The 19,194-nt window shown below is 43.2% G+C and overlaps 1 protein-coding gene and 5 non-coding genes across 8 annotated transcripts in view; all 6 read right to left on the minus strand.

Moving 5' to 3' along the window:
* Positions 1–267: 267 nt before the first annotated feature.
* Positions 268–19,194, minus strand: part of vps37a (VPS37A subunit of ESCRT-I) — a 31,707-nt gene continuing 12,780 nt past the window's right edge. The window contains exons 1-12 of one of the 3 annotated variants that reach the window (XM_034687666.1): positions 9,039–9,486; positions 7,513–7,587; positions 7,033–7,150; positions 4,560–4,663; positions 4,199–4,424; positions 3,845–3,915; positions 3,623–3,750; positions 3,462–3,520; positions 3,266–3,334; positions 3,034–3,177; positions 1,790–1,878; positions 268–1,529 (exon numbers count right to left, since the gene is read on the minus strand). In XM_034687666.1, the coding sequence (XP_034543557.1) occupies positions 1,798–1,878; positions 3,034–3,177; positions 3,266–3,334; positions 3,462–3,520; positions 3,623–3,750; positions 3,845–3,915; positions 4,199–4,424; positions 4,560–4,663; positions 7,033–7,150; positions 7,513–7,587; positions 9,039–9,148 (1,185 nt within the window). In that variant the 5' untranslated portion in view covers positions 9,149–9,486 and the 3' untranslated portion in view covers positions 268–1,529; positions 1,790–1,797. Of the gene's footprint in view, positions 1,530–1,789; positions 1,879–3,033; positions 3,178–3,265; positions 3,335–3,461; positions 3,521–3,622; positions 3,751–3,844; positions 3,916–4,198; positions 4,425–4,559; positions 4,664–7,032; positions 7,151–7,512; positions 7,588–9,038; positions 9,487–19,194 lie in introns of those variants that run through there. The other 2 variants (XM_034687667.1, XM_034687668.1) reach the window with 2 other exon arrangements.
* LOC117816701 lies at positions 11,669–11,884 on the minus strand. Its single transcript, XR_004631997.1, has one exon. It is a non-coding gene; the product is annotated as a small nucleolar RNA U3 (small nucleolar RNA).
* LOC117816712 lies at positions 13,995–14,210 on the minus strand. The gene has a single exon (XR_004632007.1). It is a non-coding gene; the product is annotated as a small nucleolar RNA U3 (small nucleolar RNA).
* On the minus strand, positions 15,780–15,995 carry LOC117816713. Its single transcript, XR_004632008.1, has one exon. It is a non-coding gene; the product is annotated as a small nucleolar RNA U3 (small nucleolar RNA).
* LOC117816697 lies at positions 17,029–17,244 on the minus strand. The gene has a single exon (XR_004631993.1). It is a non-coding gene; the product is annotated as a small nucleolar RNA U3 (small nucleolar RNA).
* LOC117816714 lies at positions 18,812–19,027 on the minus strand. Its single transcript, XR_004632009.1, has one exon. It is a non-coding gene; the product is annotated as a small nucleolar RNA U3 (small nucleolar RNA).

The following is a 19,194-nucleotide window of genomic DNA, read 5'->3' on the forward strand; positions in this document are numbered from 1 at the left end:
TCATCAACCCTGTGTGTAGCATGCTCCTGCAGCTCCTGTTGGAAGCTATCATTGTGAGTGTAAGTTTGGTGTGAGCACTTAAAGTATCTCGCTTGCTGTGAGATTAAAAAGGAAGTGAGTGTGACGGGTAAGCTCGGTAAGAGTCTTAAAACTGAATTAAACGAAGTACATAACAAACAAGACAATGCATCCAGTATTTCAGCTCGGGTTCCTTTTGTGAGAGCGCTACAAGACATTATCAAACAACAAATTAAAGAAAACAACAGGTTTATTCTAAATGCTTTATTATTCTAACAAATTAAATAACATATAATACAAGGTGGCTGAGTCTTTGATTACAATATAGCCTATTATTAACATTATTTAAATACAGTATCCAATGTCCCCAAGTTTTACTGCAGCATTAAACCTAATTCTCCTCAAAGTTATCACAAATCCCCCGAGGCGCTTCCTCGTCAAAAACTTTAAGCTCAAACTGTGTCCAAAAACGGTCAGGATGGCGCTCAACATCATGTTCACATGTACACTAATGTATCAATTCAAAGGTCACAGAGTTAAGATGATCAAACCGTTGAAGTTGTTTTGTGGTGTTAATTTAATCTATGAATACTGACTGTTTTAGTTTTCAGTAGCCTCCAGAAAACTATTTGATATCACTCACCGACCTTTCAAAGCACTGAAAACAACCCGGTCTGTAAACTGAATTATTTTAAAGTATAGAAGAGAACTTTATCACGGGCTCAACAACTGACACAAATCAGAGTTTGCCGTCTCACAGTGATACTGAGGCTCTGCTCACGACATAACTCAAGATGAACACCACACAACTTCATAAAGAAACTACTTTTCAATGTACAGAGTTCAAATCTAAGGAGCCAGGTCTTCAGGACTTCTCCGGCGACACGGTGGCAGCCTTATTTATTAATGCTTTTTTGTTGTTGGGGAGTGAATCCTGACTTGCTTCATTTAAATATCAAGACCAACCACTCTGATGTAAACAAGAGATTCTCAGTGGTTGGATCCGTCCAGTAGGAGCGCATCCGTCTGTCTGTGATAATAAAGCATGACCCGACAATGACTTGAGAGAAGAATGCAAAGACACCAACGTTAGAATTTTAAAAAAATTGCCGTGTTAACACTTACTACCTCATTTCTCAACCACTCCAAACAGGTGAAGTTTTAGCTCTTACTGAGCGACGCATCCTAAAATCTGTTGAGGTCAATGTGAATTCAAGACCGGACAAACAGCGTGTGCAAAAAATAAAATCCAAAATGTAATTCTCCACAGTGACGTGATTGGAAAAGCTGAACATGTGCCTCTCTCTCTCCCTTTCTCTCTCAGTGTTTGTCTTCTGTTGTGTGTCTGCAGCGTCTCCATCTTGCTCTCACACGACTCATCCTCACAGATCCCATCGTCGCCCTCACAGTCCTCCCGTCTCTCTGAAGTGCTGCTTGCTGACTCGGTGTGCTTTTTCGTCGCCTCAGATTTCGTTATCCTTTAAATTGGCAGCAGTTGGCTGAAAAATTACCTGAAAACAAAACATAACAACGACGGAGAAGAATGAACAGAGGATGAAAGAAGTGGATTTTCCAGGAAGAAAGGAGGGAGGTTTAGTTAACAACAAAATGAATGTGCTGGAGGGACAGTGTTTGTTCTTTGTTTACTTGCTACTCTTGTAATCTGTGTGTGTGTGTGTGTGTGTGTGTGTGTGTGTGTGTGTGTGTGTGTGTGTGTGTGTGTGTGTGTGTGTGTGTGTGTGTGTGTGTGTGTGTGTGTGTGTGTGTGTACCTTGTGTTCTAGTGGCTGGTAGGAAATGGTCCATGTGTGTTGATGGACTGCTGTAACTTTTCCTCTTTGGCCCGTCTGCTGTGGCAAAGCTGTGAAAGAAGAAAGTCCTTCATTGAATGCTTTATAAGATAAGATAAGATAAGATAAGATAAGATAAGATAAGATAAGATAAGATAAGATAAGACAGTCCTTTACTCGTCCCACAACGGGGAAATTCAAGTGTCACAGTAACAGAATAGACAGTGCAAAAACAAAAACATAAAAAATATAACATATATATATAAACATGTATAACCCGGCTTCTTACTGATCACAGGTGTGTTATAGACTTGATTCTGATTGGTCAAAGGTTATTAATTCTGGATATCAAACACAACACTATGGACACTATGTAAGCACTGCCAGCCGTTGAAACTGAAGGACTGTTTGTTTTAGTTGTACAAATAAATCTTTATAGATCAATAAAAATCCTTAGAGGTTGTCAGTCAGTTTGCTTGTTTGTTCATGTAGTTGGTAGCTGGACAATATGCAGGATGATGTAGTTATACTGTGCTTGTGCAAACTAGAATGCCATTTCTTTCAAATATAAGACAGACATCACACAGGGCTGCCACCAGATCTGTGCCCAGTTGGTCTACGATCCACTGCAGTCCAGCTCCGCACTCTCGTCCGTCAACACCCACTGGTTGTGTTTTCAGAACGCAGCACGGAGCAGGACCGCCGGACATCTGGAGTCATGTGACCGAGGTTTTCCCGCAGTAAGCACTGAATCAAAGATTCTCCTCCTCCTCTCCTCATCCATGTTGTCTTTCTGGTCCTCTGAAAACCTCTGACCTGTTGACTCCAGGCCTGGCTCCGCTCATCATGACTTTGGTTTGTTGTTGTAGTTAAGTGAAATATGATCTGGTGATAACACAGAGTGTTTTATTCTGAAAATTAACCGGGTGTTTTCATTTTGTTTTGGTGAAACCTGACTTCCTGTCCCGCTCCATCTGCTCTGTTGAGATTGATGCGTCGTGCTCCGGCATTTGGCAAAAATAGAAGTCTTGTGTATCTGATCTGGAGGACTCCGACCTGCTGGATCAGAGACGCAGCCGGGACGCAACGGAGCGGATCCAGTGGAAGTTAACATTGAGTAGAATAGAAACCTATCAGATCTGGTGCTGTGACGGATCGGAGACGAACCGGACATGGATCTGGTGGAATTTGGCCGTCATATCCACCAGTGCATCGTGACCACTCACCGTTCTTTTCTCCATGAAGCTGGTCAGGAACTCATCGATGTCCGTGCGTCCCTCCAGGAAGTTTTCCGCTGTCACCTCCGACTCCTCCTCAGCCTGGTGGGCCGAGACCTTTAGTCGGGCCTGTAAGGTACTAAGGCTGCAGCTCTAGAGGAGGACACAGACACAGATGTGAGAAACAGAAACATACAGGACTGTCAGGAACATGTTTGTGTGAACGAGTGCAGCCTCTCACCTCACTGAGCTCATGCTGTCTCTGCATTCTTGTTTCGAAGGCAGACTTCATCTGAGTCAGCTGTTCGTACTGTCAACAAACCAAAACACATGATGAGCTGCTAGACAAAAGCATGAATGTGTTTGTTGTGTCTGTTGAGAGAGAGAGAGAGAGAGAGAGAGAGAGAGAGAAAAGAGGCAGAGGTGTATCAACCCACCTTGTAAAGCATTTCTTGTCTTTTTGCTTCCAGCTGCGGCTCCATCTGAAGGTTTTTCTCTGGAGGAGACACAAAGAGTATCAGCTTACATGTTTCATATGAATGTCTTCTTCATGACAGACCATAAAGACTCTCTGTGTACAGGCAGATTGGAAACTTACTCGCAATGTCCACTATACTGTTGACGAGCTCCTCTTTGTCGTTGGTGACCTGTTTGAGTTGCGGTAAACTCACAAAGAATTCCAGCAACAGGTCCTCGTTTTCAGACATGCTGGACAGCTGGGTCAGACTGTGACAGAGGACAGAGGACAGAATTAATGTGGAGCAGAAATTTAAAACATTTCTTTCAGTACAAAATAAAAGTTAAGTTAAGGATACTTTACTTTAAGTCACTGAGTTCAGGGAACGATTCAGGGATCTCAGGCATCTTGTACATGTGTCCATTCAGTCCAGCCTAAAACAGAGACATCAAATTATTTAATGATCCAGACTCTTTTCGTTAGAGTGCTTTTCAGGGCTGAAAAATCAAGTCCATTAGAGTTCATTGCTCATTCTTGATGTCTTAAGAAAGATTGTGAAGCAGATGTTTTGCAAACTGTCACATGATCCGTGGACAGCTTCACTGTGTTTCATCACATGAAGCAGTTTCCAGGGTCATGCTTACTTTTAATCAATTTTATACAAACTTTGCACTCATAGGTTTGCACTCTGTCAGCCTTAATCCATGTTTTCAGTACCTGTCCGTCTCCAGTGGGAACCGGCAGTGGCAGGTCAGAAATCAGGCCATACGGTGCAGGAGCTCGAGGGGGCCCGTAGCCGCTGTCGACCCCTGAGTGAGGCATGGGAGCTTGAGACGGAGCTGGGCCTGGACCAGCAGGCGGCGTGTGCCCGGGGCCCACATGGCGAGGGTAGTGGTAAGCCTGAGTGGGGTAAGGAGCCATGCCGGAGGGTTTGTACATACTGCTGTAGTGTTCATGAGAAGAGAGGAGATTATTCAACAAAGGAAACAAACATCTTCATTACTTCAGTGAATCAGATTGACTGGCCATTCTCTGACTAATGAGAGACAAGTGTGCATGGCCATCACATGAGACTCACTATGGAAAGCCAGCAGTTCCAGAGGACATCAAGGCAGGAGGACTTTTCCAGAACTCGTCCAACAAACTCTGGATGACTTTTCCTAAGTCTGAGTGCATCCCAAACTGCAACACATGCAACAAGAAGAAAATAAGTAGACTGAGAATGACCCCACTTACAGAAAACAAACGCAGAAACACCGACCCTACGTCATCCTACGATTGGTTCACGTGATGTGGGTGAAGGTAAAAGAAGGATCCATTAAGCTTCAATGCCGTCAATGTCGTTTTGTAAAAAAGTGTAAACCCCGGGGCGCTGGTGGCCTAGCGGTCTAAGCGCCCCACGTACAGAGGCTACAGTCCTCATCGCAGGGGTCGCTGGTTCGATTCCTGGCCGGTCGACCTTTTCCTGCATGTCTTCCCCCACTCTCTACTCCCCACGTTTCCTGTCTCTCTTCAGCTGTCCTATCAAATAAAGGCAAAAAGGCCAAAAAATATAACTTAAAAAAAATAAAAATAAAGAAGTGTAAACCCCAAATACAAGAGGATCCTACTTTACAGGTCTTATATTTGGGGCGCAGTTGGCCTAGCGGTCTAAGCATGCAGCCCATGTACAAAGGCCATAGTCCTCTTTGAAGCAGCCACGGGTTCCAGTCCCGGCCCCGGCCATTTACTGCATGTCCTCCCCCACTCGCTGCTCCCTGTATTTCTGGTCTCTCTTCAGCTGACCTGTCCATTAAAGGCCACAATGCCCAAATATATATATCTATATATATTCTTTTTTTAAAAAGGGTCTTATATTTGGGACAACATGGTTGCTATTTATTTGGCACTCTTCCCCTCTGGACATTTTGCTCTAGTGGTGCCACGGATCATCGTTGAGCCGTGATCCGTACGGATGCCTCTCCAAGGTTCGTGGACATGGTCCGCGGATTGGATGATGAAAAAAATTAAAAATGCGCGTGTTCACGCGATGACCACATGTTCAATCCACACTCACTCGTCAAGCGCAGTGGTAGTCATGACAAGTGAAGGAGCAGAGGAACTTGAAAACCCTCCTGCATCTTGTTAGTCTTTTGTTTTCCCTGTTAAATACACTGAATGCTGAATGTGCTTGAGCCATGTTATTAAATTCTGTCGCGCACCCACTAGACCAGAGGCCCTTAATAGGCGGCCAGCGGGCCGCATCCAGCCGCCTATTCGTGGCCCCTGAACTGTTATTCCTTCACTCTGTGTTTTGGTCGGGTCACTGTGTGTTTACCCGGACTTGTCTCCATGTCAAAGATACGCAGACAGGCTGTCACTGGGTCACTTAGAGTCCAATGCTGCGAGTGCAATTTTTAACTTTCACTTTTGTTTATGGAGCAGTTCGAAAATTGGCACTTTGCCAACTGTAGGACCCTAGAATGCACGAAAACTGTTTGTTCAGTTTGCAGCTCAAAGAAAAGTGGACGGTGAAAATCAGCAAATGAAAGAAGAATGGAGTGAAACTTTTGAAGTTCCTCTGCTCCTTCACTTGCCTTGCCATGAAATGCAGTGAATGAGGCAGGACTGGGCCCACAGATAGGGTGCTTTGCACATGCAGTACATTTTGAGTTGAATTTTGTTTTTATTTAATGGACAAAAATTCACAAGTGTTTTACAAAGTAAATGGAGGACAAAGTTATATCTGTCTTGTCCTCTTTCTTTTTTTTTTGATGATGCAAAAATGATCCAATCCGTGACTCAAAACCGTGATACGATCCGAACCGTGAGTTTTTTGATCCGTTGCACCCCTATTTTGCTCAATGACATCTTTATCAGCCAAACAATTGAATCCAGTGAAGAGCCAGTAGATACAGATTTAAATAAACCCTGTTTGTTGTGCTTGGATTTTGGTGCATGCAGGTTAACAAAACCTTAACTAGCACTTATTCTGGTTTGTTATCAATATGAGAGAGGGGCTAGAATGTCATTGAATGTTTGGTCATTAACCCTGATGAGAAACCTACATAATTATGAAATAACTGCTACAGCCTTAACAAAAAGCTCTGTAACATGTAAACCCTCGTCATTCTGGCCAAACGCAGAGTCTGGACTTAGGACATCATATCAGAATCTTTTCTTAGAGTCATCACCATGTTTTTTATGACTGGCATGGGCCTGAAACCAAACTGTTAAGCTGTGGAAACCACCTATTAACAATGTCTTTCAGTATCACTTTTAGTCTGTTATAAGATTTGATTACTTGGAATGCAGATGTTAGCAATGACTCACGTCCCTGTGACAGGATTTCTTTACTGGATTTTAAACACAGATGTAAAATAAAGTTATCATTTAAACCAGTTAATGCACAGAGAGAGAATATGTATCTGTGTCAGCAGTCTGCACAATGTTTGCTCACCTCTACTACTTATAAAATCCCTCATCATGTCACCATAATTACACTTTTCACTGTATAACAATAGGATGTACAAAAACAAAAGCACAGTTAAGGAAAGTAAACTACTTCATACATTAGAGATGAGCGGGCTCGTGATCATGGTGCCATTATTGCCGTCTACTAGATGATGACCAACAGGCGGGTAGACGCTAACGACAGGTTTCTCCTGGGGGAACTGAGGAGGCAGCAGACTGCAGGAGGGAGAAGAGAGAGAGAGTGTTAATTTCAGCTTTTATTACTTCAAAACACATGATACACTGTACAGTTAGGGCTGCATATATATTTGATGTTACAGTGAACTTTAATATACTTTTTTACCTTTACAGACTTGCCCTTATCCTCTGAGCTTTCAGCGTTTAAACAATATACGGCCTAAGGTGGTAAATGTTACTAAAAGTCCTACAACATTTAAATAGGTCAATGTGTGTTTTAGTTGCGAGTGCCTCTTCCGGCTCGTCTTGTATTTCCTCTCAGAGTCTAAAGCAAATAAGATGATCAAGTTCTTGTGTCTGTGTGATGCCTCTGGTTACTGTAGGAGCAAAGATGAACTCACACATTGACGCTGATGGTGGAATTGTTGACTGTGAATGGTATTCTGTACTCCACATCTTTCTGGATCTCTGCGAGGCTGAAGGACAAAAACACAGAGGTGTTAAGATCTGGGCGCTGAAATACGAGGATATGATCAGGACACATCATTCATTAAGAGACCCTCGAAGACATACCCTTGAATAAAGATGTGTGAAGTATAAGAGATACTCAATGTATACATGCCAGCTTAATCTACTCAGGTCTCCTGGGTGAGAGTTTGTTTGGATACCTGAGGTTGGATAGACTAAGGTGTTCAATGATTAATAATAGTGATATTCTTCCAAAAACCTATGTCAGATTTCTGTGGCTGTATACCTTTCAAACCAGTCATTTATCCCTACCATACACTATGTTGAAGGCTGCTTTACAAGAGAACTCTGCTTCCCACCAACCTCAATGTATTTTCAAGTAGGATTGGGCATTTCAAGCAAAAGTACTATTCGATAATCACTGCTTACTATTTGTTGATTGTTGAATTATTTGAATAGTCCCCCCTTTACAGAATAGAGAGACCCATAACTCTCTGTCGCTGCAGAAATCTCAGGTTTTTTGAAACTCAGTCACACCTATGTTATCGTCACCCTCTGCTTAAGCTTTCTAATATTATCTGGAATGTTATTATGGAAGTGTTTGATTAAATAGTGGCAGAAAGAGAGCAGCTTTCAGATCTCATACAACTATGGTTTGACAGCTGAGACACATTACAACCAGGCACTAGTCAAAAATAATGTAAAAAATACATTTTAAAGATGAGGTAATAGTCACATGAACTATCTCAGTGTAAACGTTCCTCTCATGAGCTCTCTCTCTAGACCAAATGTCATGCTGTGAGCACATGAGAACAGATATGACCACAGCATGTCAATGTTTGCCTTGGTGACCTCTGCATCCACATGAGCAGTAGGAAAGACAGTCTCATCACTTTGTAACTCACTCAGTGTTTTGTTTGTCTTCCACTGTCTAACCCAGCAGACAGACTGTACAAGACAACAATGTACTGGAGAGGCTAATACTTTAATCTCCGCGGGCAGACTCCTCCTGCTAATAAAAGCGTGACAGGTTGGCGTCACAAACACAAGAGCCATCACAGGACCAGGCAGGCCGACTTCAACTCGTGTCATCAAGCCTAAAAATAGACTCTGAAGCGGCCACTTGGTTAGCAAGAGAGCTAAACCACATACAGCTAGCTGGCTGGTTAGCTTAGTGTTATGATAAGAGGAGAGAAGACATAAGTAAGAAACACTGGGACGCTTTTAAACAACAGATGTGGTTTCACTCAGTCAAATATCTCTAATGAGGCTAACATGTGAGCAAAGGTGCTGGTTAAGCTAGGTAAACATTAGCTATGTGGTGTAGTCAGACAACATGTCAATAATAACTGTTGTGTGTTAATGTTAAAAAGCCTCTGAGCAGCCCCCTGGTCTGGTTTCTGGTCCTGTTTCGGGTCGTGGCCCTGGTCTGGTGTCTGGTCGTGGCCGGGGTCGTTACCTGGGGTGAGCCGCCTTCAGAGACTCGATCTGCCGCTGTCTTTGTTGCTGGAGGCTGTTCAGAGGAGGGAGCGGTCCGGAGCCTTTGGACAGGGGGAAAAGCCAGTTCATCCTCTCCTGGAGAGACCACTACCTGAACGTGTTGACAGAATCCTCTTAATAAACCGAGCCCAGACGAAACGGAAGAGAAAGTGAGAGCAGGTTTGTAGATTTGAGGAGGTTTGAGGAGCTAACTCCTGTTAGCTGTGACACGGTGACGCTTCTGTTTGTTATGTACTCGAGGCTTTCTCTTCAGGTTCGTGACGCTGCTTATGTGTCAGTCAGACGATAATCCGCTCTCCGATAACTCCTTACAACATGTATACATCCATTAATATCACTGCAGCGCTGGATAATATGCTCTGACGGAAAAACAACAACCTTTCGAGAAAGGCTTCATCAACTTATTTACGTATGACGTCACGTCGCAGGTTTACGTAGCGCGCAACTTCCTGTTCTTGCGGTGTTTTCAAAATAAAACAAGTCAAGTCAACTTTTTTTATATAGCACATTTAAAAACAACCAGTGGCTACGTTTACATGAGACTTTTAATTCCTCTTTAATTCAGAATAAAAATTTAATCCTCTTTAAAAAGATTAAAAATGACCATGTAAACACGTAATTCAGAATGAAAATAACCAATCTGAATTAAACTTAAATCCGATGTAAGTGTCTGGTTTATTCTGATTTTAAATCTGAATTGAATAATTCCTGGATCATGTATACGTTCATTCCACTTTAAATTAATTCCGGTCGTCACCAAAGATTTAAAACATTCAACAGTTGGGGCCGATCGTCATTGGAGTGCCAAGCCATCCAGAGCTTGGGGGCCGCTGCTGCAAAGGCTCAGTCTCCCCGGGTTTTAAGCCATGTTTTAGGCACATCCAGGAGCAGCTGGTCTGTTGACCTCAGTGCCCGAGCTGGGTTATGAACATAAAGGATATCGGCCAGCAGGATGGTGCCGATCCATTTAGGGCCTTGTACGTTCAAAGTGCAATTTTATATTTAATGGACTGGGAGCCAGTGGAGAGCATGCAGCACAGGTGTGATGTGCTCCCTCTTTTTCCTGCCAGTCAGGAGACGAGCTGCAGCATTTTGAGCAAGCTGCAGGCGCTGAATAGACGACACGTCAAAGAATTACAATAATCAAGCCTAGAAGTAATAAAGGCATGTACCACTCTCTTTAAATCTTGGGGAGGTAGATCAAAACCAAACAGGGACATTTGCAGTATTTTTGAAGTTGTCTCAAATGATTTGTTTTATTTTTTAATATAAAATGGTAAAGTGCTTTGATCATTTACATATCTTCAGTGAACAGTTCGTAATAATATAACTTATTTTTTTATGTTCACTGAAGAACCCAATCCTTGCTTTTGTTTTCAATGATCTGTGTCTTTCATTTTTTTTGTCAACCAAGTGTGCCATTAAATAAAATCAAAACCTTCTCGTCAAACTAAAAGTGTGGTTGGCTCATAGGAGGGCGTGTAAGTCAATACAAGGGGACAGAGCCTTTGCCATCGCTGCCCTGGCTCTCTGGAACACTCTCCCTCCACACATCTGAAACTCTGACTCACTTCAGTCATTTAAAAACCACCTCAAGACCTACCTGTTCGAAAAAGCATACAATACACGACCTCTACCCCCGCCCAACCTCTGTCCTTGTTCTGTTTTATTTTTACTTTTATTTTTTGTAAAGCTACTTTGAGTATTAAGAAAAGCGCTATATAAATTCTATGAATTATTATTATTAAAGACTATTTAATACATTCTACCAAAGCTAGGCTGGATTCTTTTCATTGCCCCACCTTTCATGAGTTCTCATGGTGTTTACAAAGTTAAAGACAAAGCCAGTCCAACTGCCATCCATTGCTACCTCTCAGGGGGATGTGGTTGAGCCTGTATCGTCTCATAAATACTTAGGATTCCTAATAGATGATTCACAGTCTCTTCAACTTCTCATTCATCAACTCATAAAGAAGTGGAAGGTGCGGTTGGGCTTCTATTTCCAAAATAAGTTTTTCTTTTGCAGCACAGAAAATACTCGTTGCTGTTACTTTCATGCCTTCAATCCAAATCTTGCAGTGCAGGGTCACATTTGCAGGCTTAGAGCAGGAGGATAATCTATGTTAGACGATATACTGATAAGAGTCCCCCAGTTACTTTATCTACTACCTAGAGTCCCCCAGTTACTTGATCTACTACCTACTAATGAAATATTTATGACTGTAACGGACTAGAACAGGAGTTTCCAAACTTTTCAGCCTGCAACTCCCAAAAAAGTTCCAATGACTTACGCCCCCATGTCCCTTGGAGTGATTAAATGTTACTTCACACGTTTGTTAGTTTTTACAGATTTAATTTAATTTAATTTTAATTTTAATTGTATTATTTCAGACATGTTGGCTGCTACTGCCATTATTTGAGATCGGCAGATTATTATATTTAATATCCTATTTGCATGTTTCAATATAAATAAAATTACTACTTTTAGGGATACTTTTCTATGCAAGTAAATCATGCATTTTTTTTTTAAACTACGCACCTAATGACTCAATAATGAGAAATGGACTTTTATTTTGACATCCTCCAGAAACCACTCTGATCATGTCCCCTTCCTCAGAGCTCCACGAGGAAGCAATGAACGATCATCAATGACAGAGAACATATGAACTGAATCATTATTCTCTGCCCGCTTCACGCTCAGAAGGGAACATCACGACTCTTCATCGTGGTTAGCGAGACCAAACACTTTAGAAACACATTTCATGAGTTAGAAACTATAGAAATGATCCCTGAAAGTATAGTCTTAGTTTGGAGAGGGGCGCAGACAGGACGTCATGTTAGGGACCCTCACCTTCAGTCAGGCTTTTCACAAACTATCCATTTTATCTGAATCACCAGTTCATAAGCAGTAACCGAGTTCAAACGTAACATAGTCACAATATTTCACCACGATAGTGTAAAGTGATACTACAGATAAAAGTGTGATGATTGTGACAGAATTCCCACAATGCATTGCGACTCAAATCACAAACTCCAGAGCACTATTTAATATACACTGCTCAAAAAAATAAAGGGAAAACTTAAATTACAATGTAACTCCAAATCAATCACACTTCTGGGATATCAACCTGTCCAGTTAGGAAGCAACACTGATTGTGAATCCATTTCGCCTGCTGTTGTGTAAATGGAACAGACAACAGTCGGAAATGAGAGGCAATTAGCAAGTCAACCCCTATAAAGGAATGGTTCTGCAGGTGGAGGCCACAGACCATTTCCCTGTCCTCATCCTTTCTGCCTGATTTTTCGTCACTTTTGCATTTTACCAGTGCCCTCACCACTAGAGGTAGCATGTGGCGGTGTCTGCAACCCACAGAAGTTGCTCAGGTAGTGCAGCTCATCCAGGGTAGCACATCAGTGCATGCTGTGCCAAGGGGGCCGTAGGAGGACAACAACCCAGCAGCAGGACCGCTATCTACTTGTTTGTGCAAGGAGGAACAGGCGGAGCACTGCCAGAGCCCTACAAAATGACCTCCAGCAGGCCACTAATGTGCATGTTTCTGCTCAAACAGTGAGAAACAGACTCCATGAGGGTGGTATGAGGGCCAGACGTCCACAAGTGGGGCCTGTGCTCACAGCCCAACACCGTGCATGCCGATTGGCATTTGCCAAAGAACACCAGGATTGGTAGATTCGCCATTGGTGCCCTGTACGCTTCACAGATGAGAGCAGGTTCACACTCAGCATATGTGACAGACGTGACAGAGTCTGGAAACGCCGTGGAGAACGTTCTGCTGCCTGCAACATCCTCCAGCATGACCGGTTTGGCGGTGGGTCAGTGATGGTTTGTGGAGGCATATCCTTGGATGGCCGCACAGACCTCCATGTGCTAGCCAAAGGTACCCTGACTGCCATTAAGTACTGGGATGACATTCTCAGACCCATTGTAAGACCATATTCTAGTACAGTGGGTCCTGGGTTCCTTGTCAGCAGTCCCTCCATGATGAAGGCATTGATGTTATGGACTGGCCTGCCTATTCCCCAGACCTGAATCCAATAGAGCACCTCTGGGGCATCGTGTCCTTCCATCCACCGACGCCACGTCGCACCACAGACTGTCCAGGAGATGATTGATGCCCTGATCCAGGTCTGGGAGGAAATTCCTCAGGATAAAATCTGTTGTCTCATCAGGAGCGTGCCCAGACATTGTAGGGAGTGTATACAGGCACGTGGAGGCCACACACACTTCTGAGCCTCATTTTGAATTGTCTTGAGGAATTTCCACAGAAGTTGGATCAGCCTGTGATCTGATTTTCCACTTTGATTTTGAGTATGATTCTGAATCCAGACCTCCATAGGTTAGGGATGTTCATTTCCATTGATCATTTTTAGGTTATTTGGTTCTCAACACATTCCACTTTGTAATGAATAAAGATTTTCAACTGGAATATTTCATTAATCCTGATCTAGGATGGGTTGTTTAAGTGTTCCCTTTATTTTTTAAAGCAGTGTATTTTGACATCATCCAGAAACCACTCTGATCATGTCCCCTACGACTTTATAATCTCAGAAATGTTGAGTTTTTTCTCGAAAATTTACAACTTTAAAAACTCGAAAATTTCGAGTTTCATTTCTCATAGATTTGCAACTTTGTAAACTCAAATTTTTTAAGTTTTTTCCTCGAACATTTCCCCCCCCCCCTTTTTTTTCTCATCGTGGCCCTAATACACCGTCGTAATAGGAGCCATGTGGGAACAAAGAAAGGCAAAAAACTAACAAGAGGATTGTATTTGAATGTTTCATTTCAAACAAAATTACTACTTTTGTTTGTCATGCAATGTTATGCAATTTTTGATAAAACAATGGACCTAATGACTTAATGATGAGCAATGGACTTTTATTTTGACATCATCCAGAAACCACTCTGATCATGTCCCCTTCCTCAGAGCTCCACAAGGAAGCAATGAACGATCATCAATGACAGAGAACATATGAACTGAATCATTATTCTCTGCCCGCTTCACGCTCAGAAGGGAACATCACGACTCTTCATCGTGGTTAGCGAGACCAAACACTTTAGAAACACATTTCATGAGTTAGAAACTATAGAAATGATCCCTGAAAGTATAGTCTTAGTTTGGAGAGGGGCGCAGACAGGACGTCATGTTAGGGACCCTCACCTTCAGTCAGGCTTTTCACAAACTATCCATTTTATCTGAATCACCAGTTCATAAGCAGTAACCGAGTTCAAGCGTAACATAGTCACAATATTTCACCACGATAGCGTAAACAGATAGAAATGAGAGGCAATTAGCAAGACAATCCCTATAAAGGAATGGTTCTGCAGGTGGAGGCCACAGACCATTTCCCTGTCCTCATCCTTTCTGCCTGATTTTTGGTCACTTTTGCATTTTACCAGTGCCCTCAGTGCCCTAGAGGTAGCATGGGGCGGTGTCTGCAACCCAGAGAAGTTGCTCAGGTAGTTCAGCTCATCCAGGGTGGCACATCAATGCATGCTGTGGCAAGAAAATTAGCTGTGTTTCCCTGCACAGTGTCAAGAGCATGGAGGAGATACCAGGAGACAGGCCAGTACACCAGGAGACATGAATGGGGCCGTAGGAGGACAACAACCCACTAGCAGGACCGCGATCTGCTCTTTGGGGAAGGAGGAACAGGAGGAGCACTGCCAGAGCCCTACAAAATGACCTCCAGCAGGCCACTAATGTGCATGTTTCTGCTCAAACTGTGAGAAACAGACTCCATGAGGGTGGTATGAGGGCCAGACGTCCACAAGTGGGGTCTGTGCTCACAGCCCAACACTGTGCATGCCGATTGGCATTTGCCAAAGAACACCAGGATTGGTAGATTTGCCATTGGCGCCCTGTGCTCTTCACGGATGAGAGCAGGTTCACACTGAGCACGTGACAGACGAGACAGAGTCTGGAGACGCCGTGGAGAACGTTCTGCTGCCTGCAACATCCTCCAGCATGACCGGTTTGGCGGTGGGTCAGTGATGGTTTGGGGAGGCATATCCTTGGATGGCCGCACAGACCTCCATGTGCTAGCCAGAGGTACCCTGACTGCCATTAAGTACTGGGATGAGATCCTCAGACCCATTGTAAGACCATATTCTAGTACAGTGGGTCCTGGGTTCCTTGTCAGCAGTCCCTCCATGATGAAGGCATTGATGTTATGGACTGGCCTGCCTATTCCCCAGACCTGAATCCAATAGAGCACTTCTGGGGCATCGTGTCCTTCCATCCACCGACGCCACGTCGCACCACAGACTGTCCAGGAGATGATTGATGCCCTGATCCAGGTCTGGGAGGAGATCCCTCAGGAGAAAATCTGTTGTCTCATCAGGAGCATGCCCAGATATTGTAGGGAGTGTATACAGGCACGTGGAGGCCACACACACTTCTGAGCCTCATTTTGAATTGTCTTGAGGAATTTCCACAGAAGTTGGATCAGCCTGTGATCTGATTTTCCACTTTGATTTTGAGTATGATTCTGAATCCACACCTCCATGGGTTAAGGATTTTGATTTCCATTGATCATTTTTATGTTATTTGGTTCTCGACACATTCCACTTTGTAATGAATGAAGATTTTCAACTGGAATATTTCATTAATGGTGATCTAGGATGAGTTGTTTAAGTGTTCCCTTTATTTTTTAAAGCAGTGTATTTTGACATCATCCAGAAACCACTCTGATCATGTCCCCTTCCTCAGAGCTCCACAAGGAAGCAATGAACGATCATCAATGACAGAGAACATATGAACTGAATCATTATTCTCTGCCCGCTTCACGCTCAGAAGGGAACATCACGACTCTTCATCGTGGTTAGCGAGACCAAACACTTTAGAAACACATTTCATGAGTTAGAAACTATAGAAATGATCCCTGAAAGTATAGTCTTAGTTTGGAGAGGGGCGCAGACAGGACGTCATGTTAGGGACCCTCACCTTCAGTCAGGCTTTTCACAAACTATCCATTTTATCTGAATCACCAGTTCATAAGCAGTAACCGAGTTCAAGCGTAACATAGTCACAATATTTCACCACGATAGTGTAAAGTGATACTACAGATAAAAGTGTGATGATCGTGACAGACTTCCCACAATGCATTGCGACTGAAATCACAAACTCCAGAGCGCTATTTAATATATATTCATACATAGTCGTATATTTTCACCAGACAAAGAATGACAAAAGAGCTAACTGTTTATAATTGACGACACAAATGACATTAACGACAAAACTACGATGTCCCTTCATGAACTTAAAATGTGTTTTTTGAAGGTTTCATGATATTTTGGCCCGACTGTCCGTCATTCTTTCTGCTCCTGACAGAAACACTCCAACTAAGATCAGTTCTGTCTACATGTGAACTACTTGATTTGATTTGATTATTTCAAACCTGTTGACTGTTACTGTGGTTATTATTCTTCTGGTCGCTGTCACTGTATTCATTATATTTATATATTTCTACTTATCCTTCTGACTGCAACAGTTTCTCAGGAGGGTTTTTTGGAAGTTCATAAAAACTAAAAAAAACATTGTATACCATTGTCCTGTGATTTATACTTGCTTTTGAGAAATAAAACTTAAAAAATGAATTAAATAAATGCTGCTTCAATTTAATTTAACTAGTCTCCAGAAACTCCACTTACCTATATGGACATTGATGTTTCCTGTGGTGTTTTGAATCAACCTGCTGCTACTGATGCTTTGTTAATTAGTTGTCAACAACCCCTAACAGTGGGAGCCATGTGGGAACACAGAAAGACAGAAAACTAACAAAAGGGTCGTATTTAAATGTCTCATTTAAAATAAAATTCCCATTTCTGGTGATTATTTTCCAAGATTGGTAAATTATGCAATTTATGATAAAACAATGAACCTAATGACTTAATGATAAGCATTGGACTTTTATTTTGACATCATCCAGAAACCACTCTGATCATGTCCCCTTCCTCAGAGCTCCACAAGGAAGCAATGAACGATCATCAATGACAGAGAACATATGAACTGAATCATTGTTCTCTGCCCGCTTCACGCTCAGAAGGGAACATCACGACTCTTCATCGTGGTTAGCGAGACCAAACACTTTAGAAACACATTTCATGAGTTAGAAACTATAGAAATGATCCCTGAAAGTATAGTCTTAGTTTGGAGAGGGGCGCAGACAGAACGTCATGTTAGGGACCCTCACCTTCAGTCAGGCTTTTCACAAACTATCCATTTTATCTGAATCACCAGTTCATAAGCAGTAACCGAGTTCAAGCGTAACATAGTCACAATATTTCACCACGATAGTGTAAACAGATAGAAATGAGAGGCAATTAGCAAGACAACCCCTATAAAGGAATGGTTCTGCAGATGGAGGCCACAGACCATTTCCCTGTCCTCATCCTTTCTGCCGAATTTTTGGTCACTTTTGCATTTTACCAGAGCCCTCACCACTAGAGGTAGCATGGGGCGGTGTCTGCAACCCACAGAAGTTGCTCAGGTAGTGCAGCTCATCCAGGGTGGCACATCAATGCACGCTGTGGCAAGAAAATTTGCTGTGTTTCCCTGCACAGTGTCAAGAGCATGGAGGAGATACCAGGAGACAGGCCAGTACACCAGGAGACATGGAGGGGGCCGTAGGAGGACAACAACCCAGCAGCAGGACCGCTATCTGCTCTTTGTGCAAGGAGGAACAGGCGGAGCACTGCCAGAGCCCTACAAAATGACCTCCAGCAGGCCACTAATGTGCATGTTTCTGCTCAAACTGTGAGAAACAGACTCCATGAGGGTGGTATGAGGGCCAGACGTCCACAAGTGGGGCCTGTGCTCACAGCCCAACACTGTGCATGCCGATTGGCATTTGCCAAAGAACACCAGGATTGGTAGATTTGCCATTGGCGCCCTGTGCTCTTCACGGATGAGAGCAGGTTCACACTGAGCACGTGACAGACGAGACAGAGTCTGGAGACGCCGTGGAGAACGTTCTGCTGCCTGCAGCATCCTCCAGCATGACCGGTTTGGCGGTGGGTCAGTGATAGTTTGGGGAGGCATATCCTTGGATGGCCGCACAGACCTCCATGTGCTAGCCAGAGGTACCCTGACTGCCATTAAGTACTGGGATGAGATCCTCAGACCCATTGTAAGACCATATTCTAGTACAGTGGGTCCTGGGTTCCTTGTCAGCAGTCCCTCCATGATGAAGACATTGATGTTATGGACTGGCCTGCCTATTCCCCAGACCTGAATCCAATAGAGCACCTCTGGGGCATCGTGTCCTTCCATCCACCGACGCCACGTCGCACCACAGACTGTCCAGGAGATGATTGATGCCCTGATCCAGGTCTGGGAGGAGATCCCTCAGGAGAAAATCTGTTGTCTCATCAGGAGCATGCCCAGATATTGTAGGGAGTGTATACAGGCACGTGGAGGCCACACACACTACTGAGCCTCATTTTGAATTGTCTTGAGGAATTTCCACAGAAGTTGGATCAGCCTGTGATCTGATTTTCCACTTTGATTTTGAGTATGATTCTGAATCCACACCTCCATGGGTTAATGATTTTGATTTCCATTGATCATTTTTATGTTATTTGGTTCTCAACACATTCCACTTTGTAATGAATGAAGATTTTCAACTGGAATATTTCATTAATCGTGATCTAGGATGGGTTGTTTAAGTGTTCCCTTTATTTTTTAAAGCAGTGTAGTTTGACATTATCCAGAAACCACTCTGATCATGTCCCCTTCCTCAGAGCTCCACAAGGAAGCAATGAACGATCATCAATGACAGAGAACATATGAACTGAATCATTATTCTCTGCCCGCTTCACGCTCAGAAGGGAACATCACGACTCTTCATCGTGGTTAGCGAGACCAAACACTTTAGAAACACATTTCATGAGTTAGAAACTATAGAAATGATCCCTGAAAGTATAGTCTTAGTTTGGAGAGGGGCGCAGACAGGACGTCATGTTAGGGACCCTCACCTTCAGTCAGGCTTTTCACAAACTATCCATTTTATCTGAATCACCAGTTCATAAGCAGTAACCGAGTTCAAGCGTAACATAGTCACAATATTTCACCACGATAGTGTAAAGTGATACTACA

This window comes from Notolabrus celidotus, chromosome 7 (genome assembly GCF_009762535.1).
Source record: "Notolabrus celidotus isolate fNotCel1 chromosome 7, fNotCel1.pri, whole genome shotgun sequence".
NCBI classification, from domain to species: Eukaryota; Metazoa; Chordata; class Actinopteri; order Labriformes; family Labridae; genus Notolabrus; species Notolabrus celidotus.